Source organism: Physeter macrocephalus, chromosome 8 (assembly GCF_002837175.3).
Source record: "Physeter macrocephalus isolate SW-GA chromosome 8, ASM283717v5, whole genome shotgun sequence".
NCBI lineage: Eukaryota > Metazoa > Chordata > Mammalia > Artiodactyla > Physeteridae > Physeter > Physeter macrocephalus.
The window spans coordinates 79,995,915-80,010,286 of record NC_041221.1 but is presented as its reverse complement, the minus strand read 5'-3'; the positions used below and the strand labels follow the sequence as shown (position 1 = coordinate 80,010,286).

At 41.3% G+C, this 14,372-nt stretch overlaps 1 protein-coding gene across 1 annotated transcript in view; it reads left to right on the top strand.

Annotated features, from left to right (window-relative positions):
* Positions 1 to 14,372, top strand: part of DMGDH (dimethylglycine dehydrogenase) — a 73,842-nt gene that overhangs the window by 25,640 nt on the left and 33,830 nt on the right. The window contains exons 8-14 of the mRNA XM_007102961.2: positions 794 to 963; positions 1,415 to 1,568; positions 3,583 to 3,748; positions 4,212 to 4,342; positions 5,608 to 5,825; positions 7,209 to 7,366; positions 13,672 to 13,731. Of these exons, the coding sequence (XP_007103023.2) occupies positions 794 to 963; positions 1,415 to 1,568; positions 3,583 to 3,748; positions 4,212 to 4,342; positions 5,608 to 5,825; positions 7,209 to 7,366; positions 13,672 to 13,731 (1,057 nt within the window). The remainder of the gene's footprint in view (positions 1 to 793; positions 964 to 1,414; positions 1,569 to 3,582; positions 3,749 to 4,211; positions 4,343 to 5,607; positions 5,826 to 7,208; positions 7,367 to 13,671; positions 13,732 to 14,372) is intronic.

Genomic DNA, 14,372 nt, shown 5'->3' with positions numbered 1-14,372 from the left:
CAGAAGCTTCTCTTGACTTAAACCACAGACGAACCCACAGTAAAGTCCTTCATCAAGACTTTCCTTTATCCACAAGAATGAATGGGTAGGACTGCCCATGGGCCACGTTAAACTGTGATCCCTCCATCTGGTGTCAAATTATTTGCCACAGTCATGTTCTTGGTTTTAAAGCATCCTCATGTGGAAATAGAAAACAAGCCAACCCTCCCCACCGAGTGACCCAAATTGCAAAATACAGGAGCCATTGTTTCTTCCTCCTCTTTCCCACAAGTCCTTGGGTGAATGCCTCTTTGTCTGAATGCTTCTATGATAATGGCCCAAGATCCTTGTGCAGAGGTCATCGCTATGGGAACCTGAACTAAACTGAGTCTGAGAAGAGATGGGTGTGCCACTCTACCGTGTACTTATTTCTCCTGCAAAGTTCCTATCAGTGAGGATAATCATAGCTCAAGAGGGCTGATAAGGTACCAACCACATCTGCCTGTGTGCTTCCTCTCCTCCATTTTCCTAAAGCATCCTTACTAGCTAAGAGTCGTAGACTATTTTGCAGATATACAGCTCTTGAAACTGTGGAAAGAAACTAGCTATCAAGTCAGGCACATTTAATTTGGATGCCTAAACATTTTTTTTTGAGGAAAAAATATGATAGCATGAAGATTATGTTGATTGTGTGTTCTGAATAGCAATAGCACAGAACACTGTAGCTTTGAGACCTTGTTAAATATATGGACATGTTTCATTGTTGGAAAACAATATGTGTTAGTAACAGGGTATTTATTTCTGTATTTGAAAGGTATGGCATAATCCATGCTGGTGGGGTAGGGAAATATCTCAGTGACTGGATCCTGCATGGAGAACCTCCTTTTGATCTGATAGAATTGGATCCCAATCGCTATGGCAAGTGGACAACAACTCAGTACACCGAGGCCAAAGCAAGAGAGTCATATGGATTCAACAATATTGGTAAAGTGCAAATTTACTGTTGTCTATGAAGTGTGTTCAGAATTGACTTACATCACTTCTGACTTTAGAAGCTTTTTATTCTGTGTATCGTGGGGGAATGGTTAGGGAGTCTAAAAAGCACGTGCTTCTAAGACACAAAAAGGAATCTATATGAATATATATCTTTAATGTGAGGAATGCATAAGTGATTTTAACTTTTAAATCTATTTTTACTTTACCTTTTGATGATCAATATAAATGACAGCTTTGGGTTTTTTTAAAACATAAATTTAATGCATATATATGTATATATATTATACATATAATATATACATATATTATATATATTATATTTATATATATATATATGCTTCTAGACTTTAAGTGCTGTGTTTTCCATTTTCTGAATCCCTTCAAAATATTTTATAGTTTTGGTTCTATGCTATTCAGAGCACCGATTTTCCTTTTTCAGTTGGTTACCCTAAAGAAGAACGGTTTGCCGGGAGGCCAACTCAGCGAGTCAGTGGGCTTTATGAAACCCTGGAGTCCAAGTGTTCCATGGGGTTCCATGCAGGCTGGGAGCAGCCACACTGGTTCTATCAACCAGGCCAGGACACTGGGTACAGGTAAGTGAGTGACTTAACCTGCCTGTCACTCTCACCGCAGAATGAAATTTGGGGGTGGAATGGAGGGACCCCAGAGAAGTGCCGTGTCCCCCTCCCACCCCATCACTCCACCCCATTCCAAAGAGCATTGAGCCTTTTCCCACGAAAATCACTTTTTGTGCAGTGCAGGCCTTAGTTTATCCCACATGACATTGGCCCACATCTAGGACCCACGTGGCCTCGCGAAACCTACAATCAGCCCAGATGAAGCCTCTGCTTGGCATTTTCCAGTTGCTCAGAGAAACTTCCCCACCCTCTCCAAATCCCCACATGGCTTCAGTTGGCTCCTAAAGGTTTGTCCTGGTTTAGGATGCCTGGCCAAGTCACATAGTATGGAAACAGTATGGAAATATGGATTTTCTATTTGTCAAGGAATAGCTCAAAGCAACTGCTTTCTAGTGTGTGTGCATTGAATCATGCAAATTATATGCACTGCTAATAAATTAAGGGAAAAGGTCATTTACTTACTATTTTAGTTTGAGCTTAAACATAAAGCACATCACTAAAACAATTTTCTGAATTCCTCTAAAGTTGTTGCCATTATACTTGGATTGCATACCATTGTTGTACTTGGGATTAATAGTGATTATATATTTTTTCTCATGAGAATCCATAAACCAAGAGAAAACAAAGTTTTCTTTTCACGTTAAGTTCTCCTTTTTCTTTCTCAGCTATGTTGGGTCTTCATTGCTGCACGCGGGCTTTCTCTGGTTGCGGCGAGCGGGGGCTACTCTCCTTTGCGACACGCGGGCTTCTCATTGCGGTGGCTTCTCTTGTTGTGGAGCACGGGCTCTACACACGTGGGCTTCAGTACTTGTGGCATTCAAGCTCTAGAGTTCAGGCTCAGTAATTGTGGCACACGGGCTTAGTTGCTCAGCGGCATGTGGGATCTTCCCAGACCAGGGATCAGAACCCGTGTCCCCTGCATTGGCAGGTGGGTTCTTAACCACTGCACCACCAGGAAGTCCAATTCTCTCTCTCTCTCTTTTTTTTTTTTTACCTGTCATTTTGCTTATTTTAACAGGTTTTGATGTCTACTTTAAGATCAGATCTAAAAGGTCCAAAGTATAGTAGAGGGCCAGTTGTTGATTAATCAATTTGGACTCTGTAGTCAGCCAGTGGAGATTACCGGGGGCAAAATACTGGTTTGGTTTTTCCTAAATGACTCAGATAAATGCCAGATCTATTCTTCACCTTGTGCTATTTGGACCTGGCCTGTTTCTTCTACTATTTTAATAATTAAACCACTGAAAACTCATTTTGCAGACTTAGCATCCTGCTCTGAAGTTAAAATACCACATTAATAGTCCGCTCTGTAAAGTAGAAACGACCCTGCATAATGAGTTAGGAGACCTTTGTTCCAGGCCCAGCTCTGTCATTAACTATGGCAAAGACCCTGGAAGTCACTTTGTGCCTTTTCTTAAAAAAAATGAAGATGTTGGACCAGATCCTTGCTTAGTACAGGTGGACCAGCATGAAACCTGTTAGAGTGTGGAATCTAGGGCCCCTCCTCAGACCTGCTGCATCAGAATCAGCATCTTAACAAGTACAAGTGATGTATTTGCATAAATGTTTGAGAAACAACAGACAAGATAGCTCTACCCCTCATATATTCTGGTTTAATTATGTCCCCCAAATTAGTATTTTTAAAATGCTCCCCCCGGTGATTCTAATATGTAACCAAGGTTGAAAACTACAGGATTGGTTAACTTCTAAGCTCTTTTCCAGATCTGAGAACCCACATGGCCTATCTTATTTTCTAGTTAATTAATACTTCATTCACTATGAAATGGGTCAAGGGATAGATGAGTAACTTAAAAAATCAGATTCCAATATATATGTATGATTTGTAGAACAGGTGGCACTTTTTCCCCAAATGAAATTTTCTAGGCAAATAGGGTGTATTAAAATATCCTTATTCTGTAATTTATTGAAAATGAATAACTCTTGTTTTGTGACAAACATTGTGTTTCAGGCCAAGTTTTCGCCGCACAAACTGGTTTGATCCTGTGGGCTCTGAGTATAAACAGGTTATGCAAAGAGTAGGGGTGATTGACCTGTCACCATTTGGCAAGTTTAACATCAAAGGCCAAGACTCCATTAGATTGTTGGACCATCTCTTTGCAAATGTCATTCCCAAGGTAAATAACCTTATAGGGGTACAAGGTCCAGGATTCTGGCCTACTTAATTCTCTACCTCTCGTTTTCAAAAAAACCAATATCTTATTTCAATTCACCTAATGATTTCTGTATGAACACCAGAACCCTTCAACTAACCAAGGATATTCTAGATAATTTTCAAATTTAAATTTTTGTTGAATGAATTATCATCTAAGGACCTTATGACTTTGTTTAGTTGTGTAAATGGGAACCCCCAAATTGGCTGAAGTGTAATTTTTATGACAAGTAATTATAATGGTCATTTAAACTGAAAACTTCAAAATTAATGGGTTTAGGTTTACAGATAGTTCACACAGTTGATATAAATGATAGCATTCAGATGTTTTTCATTGTTGACACCCACATTTTTATTTCCATGTGGTGTTAAAAGGACACATAAAATTTTTATTTCATCCTGAGGTAATTTAAAATTCTTTTGTGTAGGTGGGTTTTACAAATATAAGTCACATGTTAACACCAAAAGGTCAAGTATATGCTGAGTTGACAGTTTCTCACCAGTCTCCTGGGGAGTTTCTATTAATAACTGGCTCTGGATCAGAACTTCATGATCTTAGGTAAGTGTACACCTAGTAAGAAAATTTTACATGGATTATATATTGACCCAATCTTGCACTGAGGTTTTCTTTGTTTGTTTTTTTACCAGTAATTGAAAGCACACTTTAATTCTTAAAATCTTATTGTTTTAAATAAACTTCATGTCACTTAGAGGAAATTATTTGAAGGGCCCCTATGACCATCCCCCTCCCAAAGGTAATCCATCCATGGGGTTTACTGGTTTTAATAATATTAACTCCCATTGTTAGGCATCACCAATATGTCAAAACCATTATTACACATTATCTCAATAAATTCTTTTAATAGATATATCTTCAAGGTATATATTATTCCCAATTTTAGGTGAGGAAAGTGAAGTTTGGGTTAAAGTAACCTGCTCAAGCCAGCCTTGTTGATTCTGATGCCCATGTTTGGTCCACTTTAGTGAACTGCCTCCCTGGTTTTTCTTCTTCCTTTTTCATGCCTTGTGCCACAAAGCTGCATCTAAATCATTGACCTGCCGAGTCAATCCTTCACATGACGCTTTAGTCTACTATTTAGTCTACTCTAAAATCTCTAATCTTCAGTATTTCAAAAATATTTGGAATATTGTTGTTTAATAAACATCTTACTCTGACAGATTCTCACTCTAGTTGTAAAATGATGCAAATTATATCCTCCAATCCAAGGTGCATTGGGAGCCATCTTAGTAGCTTAGCTTTGTGTCAATCCAGATGATCATTTTCTGATAGACTTGTGTAGCTCCAGGGACTGCTCAATAAATTATAAACAAGCCCTATAACTGGGTTCCAATAACTCATCAAGACTCAGAAATTGAAACTAGTCTTTAGTTTTAATCTTTTCCTTGTCATTGTCAAAGCAAGTATGTGTCTGGTGGCAGGCACATTATTAACCTTTAGCAGCACAAGCATGCCTCCTGTGTACAGGTGTTAGAGAAAATTTTCCCAAGATTGAATCATCAGTTTAAATGCAATAGGGCTGTCACTATTTAAAAGAATTGTGTGGCAGAGCTTGTTTAAACGGAAGGGTCCTTTTGTACTGTGAAAAATTGCCCACACGTTTAAGTGGGTAGTTTAAAGAGGATCATTTAACATCTCTGGGACTCAGTTTCCTCCACTTTAAAAATTAGGTGATTATATGAAATGACATTCTAGGGACTTTCTGGCAATTCTAGACACAGAGCATTTCTTCCGAGAAATAATCTGTTACCAACATGCATTATTCAAGCAAGATTTAACACGATGTTTATGAATCTCAAATGCAGATGGATTGAAGAAGAGGCTGTCAAAGGTGGATATGATGTTGAAATTAAAAACATAACCGATGAGCTTGGAGTCCTTGGCGTCGCAGGGCCACATGCAAGAAAGGTCCTTCAGAAGCTGACCTCTGAAGATCTTAGTGATGATGTTTTCAAGTTTCTTCAGACCAAGTCTTTAAAGGTTTCCAACATTCCTGTCTCTGCTATCAGGATATCTTATACTGGTAAGAATTGGAAAACAACCTAGAATAAGGCTCTAAAATTTAAAAGCAGTTACCAGAAATGTGTGCACGCACGCACATACACACACACACACACACACACACATATACACATTGACTTTGGTCATTTTAACTTTGGAGAAAGATTTCTCCTGCCTGACTCTTCTGACAATTCTGTTTATTCACTCCTAGTCTGAGGGAGTCCTTCAGATTTCCAATTGTTGTTCCAGGCTCATAGCTAGCTGCCTACCATTTGGAAAGGTAGGTAAGAAAGTGGGAAGAAGATGGCTGTTGGTATAGTTGGAAGGGTTGACAGAATATTCAGGCCAGCTGATTCTGTTTGGGAACATTCAAAATGGTCTCCCATTGATAGATTCTCCCATAGAGAACATTGTGAATGTATCAGGCACCGCTCTTAAAGCATTACCACTGATCATCTTTCTTTCTGATTCTAAGTGCATTAGGGAAGACTTGCTATGCAGCTAACATTGCACATAGTAGATATTTGGAAACAGGGATGAATGAATGCTCCCCATTGGTGCTCTGGGCTCACTTCTAACTCCCTCTAGATTCCCTGTCCCTTCACAGAAGGCGTACTGGGTGCCCAGGCATTCACTCAATTACGTGTTGCTCACGTTCTGGTGTTTGTCCTGGAGAAGCACCTCACCATCAGCCCTTGACATGAGGAATGAGGCGAACACACAGTATAAAGGCCATAGCTCTTCCCTGGGCTTCCACTGTCCCTTTTCAACATCCTTCCTCTGCCCAACCTCGGCAAAATGGTGACCAGAATAAAACATAAGCAGAATAAAAAATAAGCAGACTCTTTGCGTTGGGTGTCATTTTCTTTGTTTTTTTGCCCACAGCTCTAATGGTGAATGAAATGACCAAATGGGGAAGAAGGGGGGAGTGGGGGGCATTAGAGACTATGGCTATCCCACAGCGAAGACCATTTGAATAATTGTCATCAGTTGCCTTTATCTTTAAGCCTTGTGATTTGGGGCCGAGGAATTGGGGGTTGAGGTGTCTAAACCTGAACCCCTTTTCTTGATAAACTCTGCCATGCTAATTCCTCACTTAACATTATGAAGCTGAGGTCAAGGGGCAAGAGTAACTCCTGCATCACAGTCTTTCTGTGTCATGAGATGTCCTAGATGCTACCCTCTGTGTGGGGTACAGGATTGGGCACAAAAGCATCTGTGATATGGCAGGCTCCTTTGCAGTGGGGTTTGGTTGCAACCTTTTTCTGAACTGGTCTTTTAAAACTCAACAATGTCTATATTGCATAAATGGAATCTCTCCATTTATTGATGTATTTTAGCTAATGCACATTAGACTCAATGATCATCATTCTTACTCTGGTGGGCACTTGTGGGTGTATTTCAGGTGAGCTGGGTTGGGAGCTGTACCACAGACGAGAAGATTCTGCGGCACTTTATGACATTATCATGAATGCAGGCCAGAAAGAGGGAATTGACAATTTTGGAACCTATGCCATGAATGCCTTAAGACTGGAGAAAGCTTTCAGAGCCTGGGGGTCAGAGGTTTGAAATGCTAGCATCTTTATTAAAATTTTACATGTATTGTATCTGATTTTTATATAAGGGTTAGTTTTGACTGCATTAACATTGGCTCTGGCTGTAAGAGAAAGTATGTATTATAAGAAAAAAAATTTTTTTTTTTTGTTTTGGCCATGCTGTGCAGCATGCGAGATCTCAGTTCCCCAGACCAGGGATCAAACCCATGCCCCCTGCAGTGGAAGCACAGAGCCCTAACCACTGGACCACCTGGGAATTCCCTGAAGTTTTATTTAATTAGGGAAAGAGGTTTTTCTCCTCAATTTCCCAGTTGCAAATTCAGTGGAATTATGACATAATGTTTATTCTGCCCTAATTCCTCCTGCTTAGCAGAGGGCCCTGGACATCTGTCTCTGACTGTGTGTGGAGCTGTGGCTATCCCAAGGGAGCCTGCCTACCCCATGGGACTTGAGGACTACCTTTCAAATTCTTCCTTCTCCTCTGTCACATTGCCCATCCTCAGTTCTTTCTTATCTTTCTTGCTACTTCTTTGGAAGTAGCAACCAAAGGGGTCTTTCTGAGGGGCGGGTGGTGGTGGTCTGAGATGTGTTGGTCCAGCCCACTCCCACCATTAATAATGGGAACTCAGGGTTTCTATTTGTGTAGTTACACACCATTTTCATAGGCATGATCTCATCTACCTTCTCAACTCTCCCTGAAGGAGGTATTATTGGTGATCCTTGGGCAAGGGGTTGGCAGTTCTACACACAATCCCTGTTCAAAAAACAATCACACTAAGAAATAATAAACAACTTGGTCCAGATTACACAAAAGTGGCTCTGTTCTCTGTTTTATCTCCAATGTGGCAGGCTATTTTTAGACCCCTTAATTTTTTCAGATTTGCTAGTTGTTTCCTTGGAAGACGTTAAGGTTTTAGGCCTGGGAGGTGAGATAAGGGACAGTGGTAAAAGATGTACTTACTTCAGGGTAGGGTCTCTTGGGTTCAGATGTATCCTCCACCACATACTAACTGTGTGGCCTTAACCCTCTATAGAGTCTGTTTACTTCTCTATAAGATAGGGCCAATCTTTCTCTTCCAGAGTTATTGTGGAGATTAGATAGTCTACAAAGTGCCTAGAATATAACAATAAATTTGAGGGCAGAGTGGGTTTGAAAGTGCAGGCAGGGTCCCTTGGACAGCTAGACCAGGGGCAGAAGGAAGTGGGCTTTGAGGTGGAGAGGGAAGCCTCCTGGAGCCCCTGAAAGAACAAGGGCCCTGGGGCAAGTCATTGTTTTGCAGGAGAGGTGCTGTGTTATAAGGATTCTCAGCCTACAAGCCGGGTGTGGGTGGGCTTCTTAGCGGAGGCTGCTGCAGGGAGAAAAGTAGAGGACGGCTCTGCCTCCACACTCCACAAGGGATGAAGCAGCTGAAGCAGGCTTTGCGGTCAGGCGTTTCTTCGCCTCCCTGCCTTTTCCCAGGGAACCCTTCTCTGAAATGGTTTTCTCCATCCCGGGCCCTCCGATTTCCCAGCAGTGCCAGCACACCCTCTAGTGTTAATACATCAATCAAGCATCTGGGCTTTGTTTTCATTTTTTTCCTGGAATTCTGAAACTTTGAGCAGGTAAAAAAATAATTTTAGAGGTGCTCAAATGGATTAGGAAATATGAGGCCGAAATTTTATGTTATGGTTTGAAATGCTAGCATCTTTATTAAAATTTTACATGTATTGTATCTGATTTTTATATAAGGGTTAGTTTTGACTGCATTAACATTGGCTCTGGCTGTAAGAGAAAGTATGTATTATAAGAAAAAAAATTTTTTTTTTTTGTTTTGGCCATGCTGTGCAGCATGCGAGATCTCAGTTCCCCAGACCAGGGATCAAACCCATGCCCCCTGCAGTGGAAGCACAGAGCCCTAACCACTGGACCACCTGGGAATTCCCTGAAGTTTTATTTAATTAGGGAAAGAGGTTTTTCTCCTCAATTTCCCAGTTGCAAATTCAGTGGAATTATGACATAATGTTTATTCTGCCCTAATTCCTCCTGCTTAGCAGAGGGCCCTGGACATCTGTCTCTGACTGTGTGTGGAGCTGTGGCTATCCCAAGGGAGCCTGCCTACCCCATGGGACTTGAGGACTACCTTTCAAATTCTTCCTTCTCCTCTGTCACATTGCCCATCCTCAGTTCTTTCTTATCTTTCTTGCTACTTCTTTGGAAGTAGCAACCAAAGGGGTCTTTCTGAGGGGCGGGTGGTGGTGGTCTGAGATGTGTTGGTCCAGCCCACTCCCACCATTAATAATGGGAACTCAGGGTTTCTATTTGTGTAGTTACACACCATTTTCATAGGCATGATCTCATCTACCTTCTCAACTCTCCCTGAAGGAGGTATTATTGGTGATCCTTGGGCAAGGGGTTGGCAGTTCTACACACAATCCCTGTTCAAAAAACAATCACACTAAGAAATAATAAACAACTTGGTCCAGAAATGTGTGCACGCACGCACATACACACACACACACACACACACACATATACACATTGACTTTGGTCATTTTAACTTTGGAGAAAGATTTCTCCTGCCTGACTCTTCTGACAATTCTGTTTATTCACTCCTAGTCTGAGGGAGTCCTTCAGATTTCCAATTGTTGTTCCAGGCTCATAGCTAGCTGCCTACCATTTGGAAAGGTAGGTAAGAAAGTGGGAAGAAGATGGCTGTTGGTATAGTTGGAAGGGTTGACAGAATATTCAGGCCAGCTGATTCTGTTTGGGAACATTCAAAATGGTCTCCCATTGATAGATTCTCCCATAGAGAACATTGTGAATGTATCAGGCACCGCTCTTAAAGCATTACCACTGATCATCTTTCTTTCTGATTCTAAGTGCATTAGGGAAGACTTGCTATGCAGCTAACATTGCACATAGTAGATATTTGGAAACAGGGATGAATGAATGCTCCCCATTGGTGCTCTGGGCTCACTTCTAACTCCCTCTAGATTCCCTGTCCCTTCACAGAAGGCGTACTGGGTGCCCAGGCATTCACTCAATTACGTGTTGCTCACGTTCTGGTGTTTGTCCTGGAGAAGCACCTCACCATCAGCCCTTGACATGAGGAATGAGGCGAACACACAGTATAAAGGCCATAGCTCTTCCCTGGGCTTCCACTGTCCCTTTTCAACATCCTTCCTCTGCCCAACCTCGGCAAAATGGTGACCAGAATAAAACATAAGCAGAATAAAAAATAAGCAGACTCTTTGCGTTGGGTGTCATTTTCTTTGTTTTTTTGCCCACAGCTCTAATGGTGAATGAAATGACCAAATGGGGAAGAAGGGGGGAGTGGGGGGCATTAGAGACTATGGCTATCCCACAGCGAAGACCATTTGAATAATTGTCATCAGTTGCCTTTATCTTTAAGCCTTGTGATTTGGGGCCGAGGAATTGGGGGTTGAGGTGTCTAAACCTGAACCCCTTTTCTTGATAAACTCTGCCATGCTAATTCCTCACTTAACATTATGAAGCTGAGGTCAAGGGGCAAGAGTAACTCCTGCATCACAGTCTTTCTGTGTCATGAGATGTCCTAGATGCTACCCTCTGTGTGGGGTACAGGATTGGGCACAAAAGCATCTGTGATATGGCAGGCTCCTTTGCAGTGGGGTTTGGTTGCAACCTTTTTCTGAACTGGTCTTTTAAAACTCAACAATGTCTATATTGCATAAATGGAATCTCTCCATTTATTGATGTATTTTAGCTAATGCACATTAGACTCAATGATCATCATTCTTACTCTGGTGGGCACTTGTGGGTGTATTTCAGGTGAGCTGGGTTGGGAGCTGTACCACAGACGAGAAGATTCTGCGGCACTTTATGACATTATCATGAATGCAGGCCAGAAAGAGGGAATTGACAATTTTGGAACCTATGCCATGAATGCCTTAAGACTGGAGAAAGCTTTCAGAGCCTGGGGGTCAGAGGTTTGAAATGCTAGCATCTTTATTAAAATTTTACATGTATTGTATCTGATTTTTATATAAGGGTTAGTTTTGACTGCATTAACATTGGCTCTGGCTGTAAGAGAAAGTATGTATTATAAGAAAAAAAATTTTTTTTTTTTGTTTTGGCCATGCTGTGCAGCATGCGAGATCTCAGTTCCCCAGACCAGGGATCAAACCCATGCCCCCTGCAGTGGAAGCACAGAGCCCTAACCACTGGACCACCTGGGAATTCCCTGAAGTTTTATTTAATTAGGGAAAGAGGTTTTTCTCCTCAATTTCCCAGTTGCAAATTCAGTGGAATTATGACATAATGTTTATTCTGCCCTAATTCCTCCTGCTTAGCAGAGGGCCCTGGACATCTGTCTCTGACTGTGTGTGGAGCTGTGGCTATCCCAAGGGAGCCTGCCTACCCCATGGGACTTGAGGACTACCTTTCAAATTCTTCCTTCTCCTCTGTCACATTGCCCATCCTCAGTTCTTTCTTATCTTTCTTGCTACTTCTTTGGAAGTAGCAACCAAAGGGGTCTTTCTGAGGGGCGGGTGGTGGTGGTCTGAGATGTGTTGGTCCAGCCCACTCCCACCATTAATAATGGGAACTCAGGGTTTCTATTTGTGTAGTTACACACCATTTTCATAGGCATGATCTCATCTACCTTCTCAACTCTCCCTGAAGGAGGTATTATTGGTGATCCTTGGGCAAGGGGTTGGCAGTTCTACACACAATCCCTGTTCAAAAAACAATCACACTAAGAAATAATAAACAACTTGGTCCAGATTACACAAAAGTGGCTCTGTTCTCTGTTTTATCTCCAATGTGGCAGGCTATTTTTAGACCCCTTAATTTTTTCAGATTTGCTAGTTGTTTCCTTGGAAGACGTTAAGGTTTTAGGCCTGGGAGGTGAGATAAGGGACAGTGGTAAAAGATGTACTTACTTCAGGGTAGGGTCTCTTGGGTTCAGATGTATCCTCCACCACATACTAACTGTGTGGCCTTAACCCTCTATAGAGTCTGTTTACTTCTCTATAAGATAGGGCCAATCTTTCTCTTCCAGAGTTATTGTGGAGATTAGATAGTCTACAAAGTGCCTAGAATATAACAATAAATTTGAGGGCAGAGTGGGTTTGAAAGTGCAGGCAGGGTCCCTTGGACAGCTAGACCAGGGGCAGAAGGAAGTGGGCTTTGAGGTGGAGAGGGAAGCCTCCTGGAGCCCCTGAAAGAACAAGGGCCCTGGGGCAAGTCATTGTTTTGCAGGAGAGGTGCTGTGTTATAAGGATTCTCAGCCTACAAGCCGGGTGTGGGTGGGCTTCTTAGCGGAGGCTGCTGCAGGGAGAAAAGTAGAGGACGGCTCTGCCTCCACACTCCACAAGGGATGAAGCAGCTGAAGCAGGCTTTGCGGTCAGGCGTTTCTTCGCCTCCCTGCCTTTTCCCAGGGAACCCTTCTCTGAAATGGTTTTCTCCATCCCGGGCCCTCCGATTTCCCAGCAGTGCCAGCACACCCTCTAGTGTTAATACATCAATCAAGCATCTGGGCTTTGTTTTCATTTTTTTCCTGGAATTCTGAAACTTTGAGCAGGTAAAAAAATAATTTTAGAGGTGCTCAAATGGATTAGGAAATATGAGGCCGAAATTTTATGTTATGTAAAACAAGTTTATATTACTCATCCTGTTCATACGAGGGCTGTGTTGTCTTTTTTTTTTAAGTTTGGCTACTTTTTATGAGGTTTAGACCAGTTCTCCTGGAGCAAAAGAGACCAACGACAACAAAATAAACAAGCAAACAAAAATCAGGTCTAGTCCCAAATAGTGGCTTTAGTTCCCCTTGAACTATATTGTAATAACTCAACCAATTTGAAAAGATTGAGATTCAATCTCTATTTTTTCCTTTTCCCTCTCCTGAACTCTGTAGAAGCCATTTTCCTATCACCTGCTTTTTCCTCTGCTTATCCCAATTTCTGGATGATTGTAAGATAAGTAAATTACTTAATACCTTTTCAAAACCTATTTATGTAAAATTATTAGATAAAAGCTTCTGAAAGTCTTGTTTCTGGGAAGACATCATTGTTGTGGTATCCCTCAGATGTTTATTATACAAAGAGAGCCTTGGAAACAAACTGTGAATTTTAGTTTCTAATTTGCTATTGAAATAACAGTATTTGCTGAAAGGCTACATTTGAATTTTAGATTTAAAAAAATTACTTTGAGGCCAGTCCACAATTTTCCTTTTTCAGAATCTATGTTCATAGTGAAAAAGTGTTCTCTTCCCTAAAAAGTATATATGAAAGTGATGTTATTAAAACAATTTGCACTCATCTAAGATTTAAAATGTGTGTTTTCCCTTTTAGATGAACTGTGATACAAATCCCTTGGAAGCTGGACTGGGATATTTTGTAAAGCTAAATAAGGTATGTTTACATTCGAAAGTGTACTTGAAGTAAATCTTAAAATTATGCTGTTTCAGGACAGAGCCATGCTTTAAAATTTAGCCAAGTATGATTATAGGACAAATGAGTTGAACATATATAGTAAGCATTGCTCAAATGCTTCATATTAAAATTTGTCAAAATTTGATATTAGTTCAAACAATTGCAACGGGCTTGTAGATGTAAGATAGCAGAATCCAGCAACTTTATAAAGACGAGATCTAAATTCTAAGATTAAAAATCAGTAAGGATGTCAGCAGACACTCTTGTAAATCTTGGTGACTTGTGAAGTCACAATTAGCTAATGAGACATACTGCATTAATTGACTCTCCCTGGGTGCTCACAGCACGAAGCAGCCTCACCCCAGCAGATCTATCCATCTTTTTATTAAGCATCTTTGTATGTAACTGCAACATCTGCATATAAGCAAACTGACACATTTCAAATATGTTCAGCATAAAACAAGTATTACTGAGAAGCCAATACAGGCCCAAAGAATCATAACTGATATTAACATTCCAGGGGCTTCCCTGGTGGCGCAGCGGTTGCGCGTCCGCCTGCCGATGCAGGGGAACCGGGTTCGCGCCCCGGTCTGGGAGGATCCCACATGCCGCGGAGCGGC